The sequence below is a fragment of the Zalophus californianus genome, chromosome 4 (genome assembly GCF_009762305.2).
Source record: "Zalophus californianus isolate mZalCal1 chromosome 4, mZalCal1.pri.v2, whole genome shotgun sequence".
Lineage (NCBI taxonomy): Eukaryota > Metazoa > Chordata > Mammalia > Carnivora > Otariidae > Zalophus > Zalophus californianus.
In genome coordinates, this window is record NC_045598.1 from 24,153,703 (window position 1) to 24,169,993 (window position 16,291).

The following is a 16,291-nucleotide window of genomic DNA, read 5'->3' on the forward strand; positions in this document are numbered from 1 at the left end:
TGACCAGGGGCTAGGAACAACTGAGGACCTAACGCTACCCGAGGCCTGAGGGGACAGAGGAGAGATAGTCACCTGAACCAGGAGAGAGGGAGCTTTGGAAAAGGGAGCCTTGTAAGAAGAGCGGGGACTCTCAGTCACACTACCAGCCTGTGGAGGGAGTCAGGGGAATAAATACGCCGACCTCTGTCTCTGCCTGTCTCTTATCCACAGACTCACCACTGGCTGAGCCCCGCCAGAGGCCAATGCATCAAAACAAGTCAGACCCAGAACAGAGTGAAGTGTGGATCTGGAGGGGCAGAGGGGAGATAGGGGGCCCGACGGGAAGGCAGCACAGCCTGGTCTGGCTGTCCCTCCCACGGTCCCACGATGACCTTTTGAAAGCTCAGACCAGCGTTAAAACTCTCATCGTTTGCTTTGGTCTTTCCTGTAGAATGTTCTCCCCGCTTGCGTAGAGAGGACCCCAAACGATGGTGTACAGGAGATAGGCACCCTGAGCATCTGGGAAGAAGCCACCAAACTAGCCCAACTTGGGAGGGAGAAAAAAGCTTCCAGCCCAGCTGCCCACATGGCCAGAAAGTCCCGAGCTGACCCTCGAGCCCATACCCTGCCATCCCCCTTGCCCCCCCCCCCCCCAGAAATCCGTCTGCTGGACTGTTTGGTCCCAGTGTCAGGCAGCACCAGACAGCAGCTCTGTGCCTTCCCTTTCTCTCCATAGGAGACGTCCGTTTCCTTCTGCAGCCAAGCCGGAGAAGCCTCTAGGATTCCCTGCTCCTGGCAGGGGCCCAACAGTGCCCTGAGGACAGGGCTGAGCTGCATCCAAGTATCTCAGTTTGGTCACACAGACACCTGTTCCCTCTTCTTCCTTCCCAAAACACTCACCCTAATCTTCTTCACCAAAATAGAGTCCTCCCTACCTCTCAAATCCAGTTAAAACCTCCGAATCTCCTCAGAAACTTTTCTCATTAATCTGCCTGACTCTGCCTTCTTCTGCTATTATGATGATCAGAAGCACGTCTGCGTGTACTATAACTAATAATAGCATCTCATACATCTCCTGAGTGTGTTCTCTGTGCCTGCATGCAAAGCAAATCCATCAATTGCCATCCAGGAGCCATCTCACGCCATCCTCACAACCACCTTTACAGTAGGTGCTATCAATAGAGAATATGTTGTGATGGGCACCCCTTGGACTGTTCCATGAGGCAGCCCGAGGAGCAGTTACTTTATCCATTTCTACAGAAGAGAGCACTGAGGCTCAGAGAGGACAAATCACTACTTTAAGTTCCCACAAGCAAGCAAAAGGCAGAGAGAGGACCTAAACCCAGGTGTGGCCAATGGCAAAGCCCGTGCTCCCAACAGTGCACTGTTTTACTGTGTCCCAGAGGTAGGTGGCGGCTGGAGGAGTTCCTGAATCTTCTCTGGAACATGGATGCATGCGGGCTGGTATCAGAGTCAGTGAACCTCACTTACTATGTACAGGAGATCCATACCCTATACAGTGTAAACAATGCGATCTCCCAAGATTTTGCAGCAAACACCACCATTATCTCTTTATGGTCAGCCCACTTGGCTACCATTCTGACTCTTGAGCCTCGGTGAAATACCAAACACTTGAAATAATTTCATTAGTAATGTCAGTGTGAGATTGAGAACGAAGTACAGGCCGGGGGTGCCTGGGTGGCTCAGCCAGTGAAGCGTCTGCCTTTGGCTCAGGGCATGATCTCAGGGTCCTGGGATTGAGCCTCACGTGGAGCTCCGTGCTCAGCGGGGAGCCTGCTTCTCCCTCTCCCTCTCCCCCTCCCTGCCCCCTCCTGTGCTCATGTGCTCTCTCGTGCTCTCCCTGCCTCTCTCTCAAATAAATAAACAAAATCTTTTTTTAAAGATTTTTATTTATTTATTTATTTGAGAGAGAGAATGAGATAGAGAGAGAGAGCATGAGAGGGGGGAGGGTCCGAGGGAGAAGCAGACCCCCTGCTGAGCAGGGAGCCCGATGCAGGACTCGATCCCGGGACTCCAGGATCATGACCTGAGCCGAAGGCCAAAATCTTTTTAAAAAACAAAACAAAAAGAACACATTACAGGTGACATACAGAACGCAAAGGAACTCACTCGAGGTTACTGGTCAGGTATCAGCCTGCTGCATTTCCCGCCACCAATAAAGCCATCTTTAGTCACTTGGAAACCTGGCCTTGCTTTCACTTCCTTTGTGAAATGGCCCATGTGGTATTTCCCCCTTATGCCCCGTGAAAACAAGTGTTTTTACATTAATCGATTCATTTAATTCTCACAGCAACCGCATAAAGTACTATTCCTGTTTCCATTTTATATATAAGGAAAGTGAGGCACAGAGAGGTTAAGTCACTTCCTCAGAGTCACACAGCTGGTATGGAAGTGCTGGGATTTGAACCCTTGAGTCAGCTTCCCGGACTTGTGCTTTTAGCAACTGCAACTCCTTACTGAATGAAAAGAATTAGAAAATCCATCAAAAATACAAAAAGGGCTGTGGAGGAGTCCTTTTTTATAGAATCTATGTGTGCCAGTAACATGGAGGACAGCTATCCTACCTGGAATGTGTGACTGGTTGGATTGACCAGAGAACAGTGAACTAAAGACCAACCAGTAGAGCCTTTAGTGGGACAGGCAGGTGTGCTTAAAGAGGAATCAGGGAGGGGGCCCAGGTGTCTCAGTCATTAAGCGTCTGCCTTCGGCTCAGATCATGATCCCAGGGTCCTGGGATCGAGCCCCACATTGGGCTCCTTGCTCAGCGGGAAGCCTGCTTCTCCCTCTCCCACTCCCCCTGCTTGTGTTCCCTCTCTCTCTGTCTCTCTGTCAAAAAAATAAATAAAATTAAAAAAAAAAAAAAAAAAAGAGGAACCAGGGAGCAGAGATCCATGGCTAAGAATGTGTGAACAGCCCTCAGACCAGCGAGGGTGCACCTGAGGATGCTGGGCGGGAACATCAGCTGGTAGGGGCAGTCAGGAGGAAGGACCTAGCAAAGTGAAAAGGAGGAGCTCTTCCATGGTTCCTTCCTTAAACCCCTATTGCTGAATTCCTATTAAGCACCAGGTACTCCTGCCTTCACAAAGTTTGAAGTCTAGTAAGGGAGTATATTAGTCAGCACATTTTCAGTTGCAAGTGACTGAAACCAGTTCAAATCGGCTGAAGCAAAAGGGCATTTCTTGGCTCACTTACTTGAAAAGTCAACTGGTAGGATGGGCTTCAGGCTGATTGATCCAGGGGCTCAAAATTATCAGTGGGATTCATTTCTCTTCCCACCCTGAACTTGTTCTCTGGGTTTCCTCCATTCCCGGGGAAGGTGTTCTCCTTGTGGAGCATGATGGCTGCTGCTGGCCCCAGGCTTTCCTCTTGGCCTATCAGGAACCCCCTCAGGAAAATAATGTTTCTTTCCCAGTTGTTCCAGTAAGGATCTGAAGATTGACTCCCATCAACTACCTGGATTCCATGTTAAGACCCAGTTATGGGCCTGGAGGATGGAACATGCTGACTAGCCCGGCCTGGGGGATAGGCACACCCCTCTGTGCAGCCCCACCTGGACCCCAGGGACTGAGAATGGAGGGATGGTTCACAGGCCCCTGGAGTTCTAGGAAGCAGGGTAAGCAAAAACAACAGACGTCTGATCCAGAGATTCAGGCAATGATTCTAGTAATTACAACACTGTGTGGTAAATGACATAAAGGGAAGGAACTGGCGCTGGAGGCATGCGTAGGCTAACACTTCACCCAGAGGAAGTGGCATGCAAGGAGAGATTTGAGAGGAGTTTGCAGGGCCAGAGGGGCGTGGGGTGGGGAAAGGAAATAGGTCATGCAAATCTCACATGCTATGTGAGATTGTGGCCTGAACCTTAACGGGGACAGTGAGAATGAAGATGATGGGCCAGACCATGAGTGCGCCTGAGCATAAAGAAAGGAACATAGATTTGGGGCTAAAGAGGAGATTTTGGTTTGGGATGTGGATCTTGAGAGGCAGGTGGGTCCCCTGTTAGAGATATCAAGGAGCCAGCTAGATAGGTGAGTGTGGAGTTTAGGAGCGGGATCTCTGGAGACAGCACAAGCATGGGACCCGCCCAAGGATGGTCATTGACCCCAGCCTGAAACATCTCTGGCTGAGAGGATCAAGGCTGAACAGAATCTTGGGAAAGGACATCCAACTGGCCAATAAACATATGAAGAGGCCATAAGCAAATGAAGTAAGCATATGAAAACAGCATCATCACTTATTAAGGTAAACACAAGAAAACAGTGAGATGTCGCTACACATCAACCAGAATAGCGGAAATTAAAAGGACTGACAATATCAAGTACTAGCAAGGACATAGAACAAATGAGACTCCCATATACCACTGACAGGAGGGCAAATAGCAAGCCACTTTGGAAAACTGGCAGTGTTCACTAAAATGAAACATATGTATCCTCTAAGACTTAGCAATTCTACTCCCATATACTATGTAGCCAAGAGAAATAAATGATTAGTTCCACCAAAAGATGTGTAAAAAATGTTAGTAACAGCATTTTTCAGGAGAGCCAAAAGCTTGGAAACAAACCAAATGTCCATTGATATACATTCATTCAACAGAATACTACACCACGCATACAAAAGAATTAAGTACTGACATGGATGAATCTTACAGGTATAATGTTGAATAAAAAAAGCCAGACCTTAAAAAATACATACTGTGCGATTCCATTTATAAAAAGGGCACAAACAGGTATGAGTAGTTGATAGCGCTACAAGTCAAAAATAGTGGTTTCTATTGTGGGAGGGGGTATCCCTGGAAGGGAGCGAAGGGAGCCTGCTGGGGTGCTGGAAATGCTTTTGTATCTTGATCTGGGTAGTAGTATAAAAATTCTTCCAGTTGTTCATTTAAGATTTGTGCACATTACTATATCTATTGTGTACCTAACCAGGGAGGGGGGAGCTTATCCCCTGCCCCAAAAGACAAAAGAACCAAAGACAGCACTGATCCAGGGACTATCAATATTTTAGTTTTATGATATGACATTTCAAGAGGCCCAGCTTGATGGTGAAGTTTCCTGGGGCCAGGAGTCTTGTTTTGATTTTTTTCTCTCCTGTTCCAAAGCATACTGGGGTTCAGATCACAGCCCACAGTGATGGGCCCACAGCCGCCACACTCCAGCCCTTGAGTGTCAACTCATTGCTCATTTCTGGCACATCTGCCCTGTGCCAGACCCTGTGCTGAGAGCTGGGACTATGAAGACAAATAAAACACCATCCCTGCACTTCAAAGCTGCCAAATCCGCTCCAACCAAGAGGTGGGTGCTGCAGGAGAAAGGAGGGGTTCCTGCAGCAGCCAACTCATCCATCAGCGCATGTAAAATAATGATAGTAACAAACAACCACCATTTATGAACTGCCAGGGGCTTTATGTGTGTAACAGATTTTTTTCCCTCTTAATTGCTATTTAAAAGCACAACAGCTACTTTTGTCTGTGAGGGAAATGACATAATTTTTCTCTGGGTAGATGGCTCTTTGTTTAGGAAAATACTTAGTAAGTTGCTTTGGCATGAAGAATGAACATCCCCAGGGCTAGGGCAAGACAAAGGGAGCTGAATTGCTTTGCAAATTAGAGCGGGAAAGGTGGCAGTATGGAGAGGGAGGGGGGCCTGAAAACAGGAGGACCGGAGCAGGTAAGAGGAATAGTTCGGGAGATCTGTGGCGTCTTTCCTTTGCCCGGACTCTGCTCCTTAGAGAACCACCCCCTTGCCTCCCTAATCTCACTCGTTCTCCAGGTTTTACTTTTCAAGCATCACTTCCTCATACCACACACAGCCTTCAAAAAGAATGAGGCATAGCTCTCTCTACTGACATGGAAAAAAGCCCCGGATATATGGTGAAATGAAAAAAGTCACCAGCAGAATAGGTGCATAAATACAATCCCATTTTTTAAAAGGAGTGCCATTGATACGTATTTGCACTCGGCTACATATGGGAAATTCCTTAAAAAGTATTTAACACTATGCAAATAGTTATATAGCTGTATAGTTATATACAGCTGTTATCACTATGGAGGATGGTTGGGGATCGTCAGAATCTTCTATTTTTAGTTTTCACCCTTTTTACCTTTAAACACCTTTTTTTTTTTAAAGATTTTATTTATTTATTTGACAGAGAGAGAGATAGCAAGAGCAGGAACACAAGCAGGGGGAGTGGGAGAGGGAGAAGCAGGCTTCCCGCCGAGCAGGGAGCCTGATGCGGGGCTCCATCCCAGGGCCCTGGGATCATGACCTGAGCCGAAGGCAGATGCTTAACGACTGAGCCACCCAGGCGTCCCTAAACACCTTTTTATTTTTTTTTAATTAGGTAGGCTCCAATCCCAACATGGGGCTTGAACTCACAACCCTGAGATTAAGAGTTGCATCCTCTACCAACTGAGCCAGCCAGGCGCCCCTTTACCTTTAAACATTTTACCATGAGATTGTATCCCTTTTTCAAAAGTCTCTTCCTCGGAGGCGCCTGAGTGGCTCAGTTGATTGGGGGTCTGCCTTTGGCTCAAGTCATGATCCCAGGGTTTTGGGATAGAGCCCTGCGTGGGGCTCCCTGCTCGGCGGGAAGCCTGCTTCTCCCTCTCCCACTCCCCCTGCTTGTGTTCCCCCTCTCGCTATATATCTCTCTGTCAAATAAATAAATAAAATCTTAAAAAAAAAAAAAAAAGTCTCTTCCTCCAAGCAGTCTTCCTCTATTGTAGATCAGGTCCTCACAGTCCCCTGCCCTCCTCTGTTGTGACATTCAGCACCTTCCTACTTGCCTGTTCACTACCTCTCCCACCCCACCCCCTCCCACACCCACCACGCTCTCCTCTGTCCCAAGATGACAGGGGCCAGGAACTCCTAGCGGAGAGCTTGCCATAGCTGTTAACCAAATGAATGAATTCTTCCAAAGAGTTTTCTCCTGCCTGGCTTGGAATCCTCTAGAGGGAGGAGGGAGCAGCTCAGCCCCACCTGTGCATGCTGCCCAGTTCTGGCTCACCGTGTTTCAGCTCTTTCCCTGCCCAGGGCTGGATGAGTTGCCCTCTCTCTTGTTCTGGAGGAAAGCGTAGAAGCAGCTCCAGCCCTCTTCACTGCTTCAGCCCTGAGAGACTCCAGGATGCCTGAGACCATGAGAACATGTGACAGGTGTGACTAGGTGGGGGAGCCAATTACTGGAACAGGCCAGAGCACCCTGGCTGACCTTGGTGGAAGCAGGGACGGCTTCCCTTCCATGTTCCTTTTTTTCCAGCAGTAGGAGGGGAAGGAGGGGACGAAGGCCTAATTGTTTTCACCTTGAGAAAAATCTGCTGCTGACTAGATACAGAGAGAATAGCTCAGTTATACAGCAGGGGGCCTGAAATTAGATCAGATCAGGAAGGCTGACATCCACCCCCCACCCCCCGCCCAGGCCCTCTGACTAATGACCAAGGGGAAGAGAGGCACTTGGCCCAATACCCCTTCTTTGCTCTAGCCTACCAACCGGTGTTGGCGGAGCTCCTGCTCATTTCTGCCCAGAAACCCGCAGGCAGATCTCTGTGCCCCCGCCCCACCCAGGCGGCTGTCACTAAGACAGAGCCTTCAGCAGGTCTTGCCCAGGCTACAGGTAATGCTGCTGAGAAAGAATTAGCGCTCTGTCTCTCAGGCCTTCCCCCCGCCCCAACTGCCAAGCGGATGCCTCCATTGACCCCGCCAGGCTCTTCCCGCCGAGTTCAGACAGGACAAGTGATGCCGGCCACAAGTTCCTGACTTTGCACGAACACTTCTAACAATTAAGGCAGAGGTGAACTCTCACGCTTTCTCCATCCCTGATGGAAAGCAAGTTCAAAAGCCACATACTGTCCTCAACCCCTGGGGTGAGGAAAAAATGTGATAAAGAGAAAGCATTGTAACTCAGTAAAGCTGCCTTGAGTGATACCAGTGTCATGCAGGGAGTTGGCCACCAGAAGCTTGGCATTCCAGCTGCTGAAAATCACCCAGGAAGTAGGATACTGGCTTTGTACAATTAATGCCTTCTAGAGCTTTGGAGTGCTAGCTGGTCATCTACTGGGTCCCAAGAAGAAATTTCCTTTAAGAAATTCTTGAAAGGCAAGAGAAGCCCACAGCTTCATTCATAGCCTACTTCAAATACTTTCTAGCTGTGTGACTTTGGTCATGTCACTTAATGTCTCTGAGCTTCATTTTCCCCATCTGTAAAATAGAATTAATTATACCTACTTCAAAGGGTGTGATAAAATAAAAGTAATATATATAAACTACTTAGCACAGTACTTGGTGCCCAGGAAGTGCTCATTCAATGGTAGATGTTCACTATTATCATGTAGCATCAGTGCACGCTCCAGCACCGACATTGGTGGGGCCTTTAGGACCATGCTGACCTCGTTGAAAATCCTAGTTCCATTACTTGCATCATGTGGCCTTGGGAGTGTTAATTAACATCTTTGAACTTCAGTCTCCTTCTTTAAGAAGACATTGATAATACTGCCTTTGTCAACAGGATAGAGTTAAGTCATCACCTGAGCCTCAGGAAATGCTCAGGAAATATTAGCTACATTGGTATAGCCTCATCACCCTCTTTCCAGCATCCTTCACCCTGTTGGGTAGTTTTTACTGACAAACGAATGTCTGCTCAAAGTGATTCACTTTGGATAGCATATTGATTTTCTCAAAGCCAGGGGTCTCTTTCCTGCTGTGATTCTTCTTGCCATCTCTGTACTACTTGACCCTGGTGGTCACCTCTGACATTTTTACTTCTTTGAGACCTTCTCCCTCTCCCCGATGGTTTTCTCGACTTTTTGATCCCCTGATATTTCTTTCTCTCTCTCTCAACCCTTCCTTCCCTCCTTCCCTCTCTCCCATCTCCTTCCCAGGCTCTTCATCTCCCTAGGATTATTCCTCTGTCCTTGGCTTGCCACATTCTACCTGCTCTCCCCTAGAGAAAGGCCACAACACCGTCACCAAAAGCAAGCTCAGTCTGTTCTTGCTTCTGATCTCAAAGCTATCATTATTCTCCTGGCCGCCCACACATCAGATTCTAGATTCTGGTCTATTTCCTTCCCTCTCTTTCTGAATCCAATCAATTGCCAAGCATCTCTATTTTTTTCTTCAAAACATTTCTCACATCCACCTCCTTCTTTCCCATCTCTCCTCGTGTCACTCTAGACCAATATCAACCCAGGTTTGATCCAGGTTTAATGGCTAATTCCAATCCATCCTGAATATTGCAGCCTATGTAAAAAAGATCACTTTTTAAGCATGTCAGATATGCTCCTTCCATCCCCTCCCATCTCCTTCAAAATCCTATTAAGGCTTATCCCTTGGTAGATTTGAGGACATTCAAGTCCTTCCGTATCTGATTTTCTAGATTTGACTTTCCATTAGCCACAATCCAGATTTTCCATTCCATGAATGCCTCACCCATGTCCAACCCCTCTTCTCTGCCCCCTCTGAGTCTTCTGCCTGGAAAGTCGTTCTCTCCATTCCCTTCTCTATTCAAATTCAATCCATCCTTTAAGGTCTGACTCAAAACTCAACTCCTTCCTGAGGCCAACCTGTGCACTCCTGTCCAGTTATCACTTCCTCCCAGTTTCCTCTGCTGATGATATGGTGGTGGGCACGGAGAGCCACCTGTCCGAGGAGCTGGTCGATGCCTGCCGGCACACCTGCCTCTGTCTATTTCACCTTGTTCCTGCGGGCAGAATTGAGATCTTCTCCATCCTCCTGAATGACACAGCATAGTGTCATCGTGTCACAGTGATTAGGAGCTGGACAGACTTGTGTTCTAATCCTAATCCGTCACTTTCCCACTGGTTGCAGGGCCTTAGCAGGTGACCTTACCTCTCTCCAAGTCTCATGTCCCTCAGCTGAAAAACGGGTCAGAGTGGCCTCAGAGAGTTGTTGGGATTAAATGATAATGTGTGTGAACGGCTTTGCACAGTGCCTGGCACTCTGTCTACATTCAATAAAAGGTAGAGATTATTATAGTCCCTGGCACTGCAGTCCCAACATTACTTATGCAGCCCTGCTCATTTGCATAGCCAAACAGTAATTCCATAGACTGTGATATTTTACTATAGGTATATTTGCTTCCAAAACAGCTCTCTTTTTCCAACTTTCCATTTTTATAAATTGCACCACTCTTCCAAGACTCCGAGACTCAAATGTTGGCAGTGGACTCAGCTTTTCCTGCTCTTTCATGGGCCAAACCTGTTGGCACTTAACCATGGGCTGTCTCTAACTGTTCTGTCTTCACTCCCCATTGGGACTGTAAATGCTTTGAGAACGGAACTCTCTTATACTGCCTTGGTATCTATCATACTGGCAAAGAGCAGGGACTCAATATATATTTGTTTTCTGACAAGATGCTATCAATGAATGAATTTACAGAGGCAGGTATGAAGGAGGTACTAAGACAATCTGAAACTAGGATAAGATATTCTGTGATTATGTTTTATTCTCTCCCCTTCCTATACTCCATGAATTCCTCCTACTCATTCCTTTTTTTTTTTTTTTTTAAGATTTTGTTTTTAAGTAATCTCTACACAAAAGGTGGGGCTAGAAACTACAACCCCGAGATCAAGAGTCACACGCCTTCCAACTGAGCCGGCTTGGTGCCCCCCTCCTACTTATTCCTTAAGGTCCAAATCAATATCCTCCTCCCTGAGATCTGCCATAAGCGTTATTACCTTTCTTTCTTTCACATATGCTACATATTTAATTGCATAGAGTTTTTACCAACTTTTACATTTAATATTTAATTGAAAAAATTAAAATGACATAGAAAGGTATAAAATGATGATGAAATTTTTTTCTCATATTCCCTCTTCCCAAAGGTACAACTGGGAACGCTTTGTTGGGTATCCCTGCAGATCTTTTCCTGTTGCATTAAGAATTAATATTCTGGGGCGCCTGGGTGGCTCAGTTGGTTAAGCGACTGCCTTCGGCTCAGGTCATGATCCTGGAGTCCCGGGATCGAGTCCCACATCGGGCTCCCTGCTCGGTGGGGAGTCTGCTTCTCCCTCTGACCCTCTTCCCTCTTGTGCTCTCTATCTCTCATTCTCTCTCTCGAATAAATAAATGAAATCTTAAAAAAAAAAGAATTAATATCCTACCCTAAGCAGAATATGAAAATAACCTTTTAAAAATAATTGTGCTTTGGGGCGCCTGGGTGGCTCAGTCGTTAGGCGACTGCCTTCGGCTCAGGTCATGATCCCAGGTCCTGGGATGGAGCCCCGCATCAGGCTCCCTGCTCGGCGGGAAGCCTGCTTCTCCCCCTCCCACTCCCCCTGCTTGTGTTCCCTCTCTCGCTGTGTCTCTCTCTGTCAAATAAATTTAAAAAATCTTAAAAAAAAAATAACTGTGCTTCGGGCGCCTGGGTGGCTCCATCAGTTAAGCATCCAACTCTTGATTTCGGCTCAGGTCATGATCTTGGAGTCATGGGGTTGGGCCCACATTGGGCTGTGCTTTCAGTGGGGAGTCTGCTCAAGATTCTCTCTCTCCTTCTGCCCCTCCCCTCTCACATAAATAAATAAATAAATCTTTAAAATAATTGTGTGTCTCTAAGATTTTGCATGCCCCCCAAATGGCCATTTTATGTGCTGGGTGGGAGGGAGGTTAAAATAAATTCAGGTTGTGAGATAAATCAGTAAACATCTCATTTGTTCCACAGCACTTTGGCAAGTCTAGTATAGAGCACCTAGGACACTGCTCAGTTTGTGTGCACCTCCGCCCCCCAGCTAGCTTGTACACCGGAGCAGCAACTGACATCAATTCTGATAGTCCCAATACCTAATTTGCACATAGTAAGTACTCAATAAAGATTTAGTGAAGAATGACTTAACTTTCATCTCCCATCCTTCTTAATATGTTTTTTCGTTTGATTTATTTTTTAAATAATAAACAGATTTACTTTGAAAATTTTGCATCTCACCTTTAAATGATTCATCTATCAGTCCGAGTCTCAGCAGGGAATGGAAATTCAGTTTCAGATGATTCAAGAAACTTTAATGAAGGGACTATTCATGAGATGTAGGCACAGTTGAGGGAAACGAAAAGGGAGTTCAAGAGAACCAGAAGCTGGCAACAGCAGCAAGTTATTATCATGCTTGCTTGAAAAGACAATGGGAAGGAAATGGAGTTTTGTGAACCTGGTGGGACCCTGAATCATGGAAGAGGGGCTGCTGACAGGAGCTGTTGCTTTGGAAGGAAGCAGTCACTGCCAGAAAATAAGAAAATGCAGCGCAGAGCAAAGGGAAACCCCAAACTCTCTCTCCTCCTGCACAGCAATCTCTTCTCAGTACCTCCCATTGGTAGAACTCAAATGAGCAATAAGTCCATGGAGCTTAGCTTCCTGGGCCATGGGACAAACAAGGGCAGAGAATGGATCAGGGTGGACAATACAGGAGAGGCACCAAGTCCATCAGTTACCAACCACCCAGCAGTCAAGCGGTGTCACCTCGGTTATTCCTCCATCTGGAACCTAAATTGTAAAGTTAGCCACCACCAGTGTTGATTATGCCAGATAGTAAGGAAGTGGGGGAGAAGGAGAAACAATCAATGAATACAAGATACCCACAGGAGTTACAGATCCTACCTCAGCAGGTGGCCGGGAGGCAATCGGTACTCACGGCTACCTCCTTCTGTCATCTATTCCATGTTCCTTACTTCTGCACGCATGTTGCCTGGAGGGGATTTTTTGCTTGGTGGAATGATGTAAACCTCCCTTTCCACAGGACTCAAGCCCTTCACGTTCCTGTCTTTCCTGCTTTGCTACAATTTTACATTGATGGTTATTGGGTATGGAAGTACTAGGAGGTACGCTAGTGAATCCACTGGGAAAGGATAGAGTTCTCCTTGCCCCTGTTGGTAGCAGCAACCTAATTTCCATTTGATAATCAAGATCAATCACCCTAGGATATTGTAAACCCCTTTTCTGCCATTGGCTGAATAGCATGAGGAGCCCAAAATGACCAGAGGGAAAGTCTCAGCTTCCAATTTAATGGAACCGGGTTAATGTCTGTGTTCCCCGATGGAAGCATTCCTTGGGAAATAGGACCTCCAAACTCACTGAACCCAAGGTTGCAGGGACAAAAAGCAAAAATTCTATGGGTGAGTTATTAAATATACATGTGAGAAAGCTCACTCCCACTCCACTCCGGACCCTCGGATTCTGGCCATGAAGAAGATGCCACCGTACATATACTGGTTGCTTGTTTAAGACATATACCACTTCCTTTGACATCACCCTAACTTTGCAGGTTGCTGTCTCCTAGATGGCATTCCCAGAAATCACCTGACTGTGATTTACGAAGCTATTTCTACACCATCCAGAATTTGTCTTAAGGTGCGACATCTGAATTGGAAGTTTTTGCTGGTGCCTTACCAACTCCAGATGAAAGGGATATTTTGGTTTTATGAGAACACCTTGTATTTTTATCACCAAAACGAACAAAACCAAGAAAATTAAAAAAAACACTCTTTTTTTTAAGATTTTATTTATTTATTTGACAGAGACGGAAATAGAGAGCACAAGTAAGGGAGTGACAGGCAGAGGGAGAAGCAGGCTCCCCGCTGAGCAGGGAGCCCAATGCGGGACTCGATCCCAGGACTCCGGGACCATGACCTGAGCCGAAGGCAGACGCTTAATGACTAAGCCACGCAGGCGCCCCAAACACTCTTGTTCTATAATGATCTTCTTAGCAGACCCCAGCTAAGACACTCGGCTTCTGCCATGCTATTTGATGCCTAATTGTCATTCATATCTCAACTCTCATTGCCTCACCCCATCTATTGGAGAATGAGTCCACTAACCTATATCAGCCATTTCACAGAGATGTTTTATTTTTTTTAAGATTTTATTTATTTATTTGAGAAAAAGAGAGAGCGAGAGAGCATGTGCGCATAAGTGGAGGAGGGGCAGAGGGGAGAGGGAGAAGCAGATTCCCCACTTAATGTGGAGATCAACCACGGGCTCCATTCCAGGACCCCGAGATCATGACCTGAGTCAAAGTCAGACACTTAACCAACTGAGCCACACAGGTACCCCCACAGAGATGTTTTAGATTAAGAACCATTGCTAATGACAACCTGGTAACTCTGTGACATTCATAAAGCATGATATGCTCTGTAACACATCAAGAAACTGTCAAGTGGGCCCAGTGTTGAAGTAAACAAACAAAAAAAAAGAAGATAACGGGCCGCGGTGCGGAGGGAGCCGTGCGCCCGGAGCCAGCCGCGGTCCTGGGAGGGCTTCCGGGAGCCGCCCGAGCCGCACCGAGAGCGTCGTTTTCGCGTCGGGGGAGTCGCAGGCCTGGGCTCCCGCCACGGCGCGCACCCCCAGGCGCGTGGAGGTCCGCTGTGTCGTGGAGCCCGGGCGCCCGTCGTGCGGGCCCGGCCCCGGGCGCCGAGCGTGTGCCCACCTTCGGTCGGCGGGGGCCGCGGAAGCACGGCTGCCGCCCCTTGGAGGGAGAAGCGGGCCGACGCCCGGGCGGGCCCCGTGCTGCTCCCTGCGGGGCGGTCGGGCCGGAACATAGAGGGCCTCAGCGTCACTACGCCGAGTTGTCACCTTCCCGTCTCTTTTGTCTCGCCAGCACCGCAAAGAAGGAAGACATAAAGCAGAGCGTTAGAAAGCTACTCAACAGACATAACATCGTGTTCGGGGACTACACGTGGACTGAGTTCGATGAGCCTTTTCTGACCAGAAATGTGCACTCCGTGTCTATTGTCGACACGGAGTTAAAGGTGAAAGACCCCCAGCCCATTGATCTGGGTGCCTGCACAATTGCACTTCACGTCTTCCAGCTGAATGAGGGCGGCCCCAGCAGTGAGACTCTGGAAGAGGAGACTGAGAACATCACTGCAGCAAGTCACTGGGTCCTGCCTGCAGCGGAATTCCATGGGCTTTGGGACAGCCTGGTATATGATGTGGAAGTCAAATCTCATCTCCTTGACTATGTGATGACGACTTTGCTGTTCTCAGACAAGAACGTCGACAGCAATCTCATCGCCTGGAACCGGGTGGTGCTGCTGCATGGTCCTCCGGGAACTGGAAAAACATCCCTGTGTAAAGCATTAGCCCAGAAACTGACCATTAGACTTTCATGCAGGTACCGGTATGGCCAATTAATTGAAATAAATAGCCACAGTCTCTTTTCTAAGTGGTTTTCGGAAAGTGGCAAGCTGGTAACTAAGATGTTCCAGAAGATTCAGGATTTGATTGATGACAAAGATGCTCTGGTGTTTGTGCTGATTGATGAGGTGGAGAGTCTCACGGCTGCCCGCAATGCTTGCAGGGCAGGCACCGAGCCTTCGGATGCCATACGCGTGGTCAATGCCATCTTGACCCAGATCGATCAGATTAAGAGGCACTGCAACGTGGTGATTCTGACCACTTCCAACATCACAGAGAGGATCGACGTGGCCTTCGTGGACAGGGCTGACATTAGGCAGTACATTGGACCGCCGTCTGAAGCAGCCATCTTCAAAATCTACCTCTCATGTTTGGAAGAACTGATGAAGTGTCAGATCATATACCCTCGCCAGCAGCTGCTGACCCTCCGGGAGCTGGAGATGATTGGCTTCATTGAAAACAACGTGTCAAAGTTGAGCCTCCTTTTGAGTGAAATTTCAAGGAAGAGCGAGGGCCTCAGTGGCCGTGTCCTAAGGAAACTCCCTTTTCTGGCTCACGCACTGTACATCCAGGCCCCCACTGTCACCATCGAGGGCTTCCTGCAGGCCCTGTCTCTGGCAGTGGACAAGCAGTTTGAAGAAAGGAAGACGCTCTCGTCTTGCATTTGATCTGAGCTCCCTGCCTGTGGGTCGCAAGTGACGTTACTGCTCACGGCAGCAGCTGCCCAGAAGTCTCCAAACACTCGGCGCACGTCTCTAGGCCAGAAGCTCCTGAGGCTAAGCAGGGTTCAAAGAAGTGTGTTGTATTTACATGGTTTTTAAGACAAACAGCCTGTCAGTTTCACTATTTTGAAAGCCGTTAATTCACGTTCTGTCCTATGAAGAACTGTCTAGATGTGCTTGTTCCATCCTGTGTCTGGTGGATCAGACACAAAATGCTGACAAATATGGTTTGAAAGAGGCAGTCACCATAGGTTTTAAGAAACAAAAGAGAAACTATATCACCTTATAATAAAGTAATCACAACATTAAAAACGTTTCCCGCACTGAAGATAGAAGGCAGCTTTCTGACCTGAGCTTGTTTTATTGAGTGCACACATTTTAGAGACTTAATGAATAAAGAAACCCTATTCCTGTGTTCTAGAAATGGAGAAAAAAATTCC

The 16,291-nt window shown here is 47.5% G+C and overlaps 1 protein-coding gene across 1 annotated transcript in view; it reads left to right on the top strand.

The window, feature by feature from the left end:
• The window catches only part of LOC113926926 (pachytene checkpoint protein 2 homolog), a 39,513-nt gene extending 23,592 nt beyond the window's left edge, over window positions 1–15,921 (top strand). Inside the window, exon 3 of the mRNA XM_035727043.1 lies at window positions 14,591–15,921. Coding sequence (XP_035582936.1) covers window positions 14,591–15,797 — 1,207 coding nt within the window. The 3' untranslated portion in view covers window positions 15,798–15,921. The remainder of the gene's footprint in view (window positions 1–14,590) is intronic.
• The last annotated feature ends 370 nt before the right edge of the window (window positions 15,922–16,291 follow it).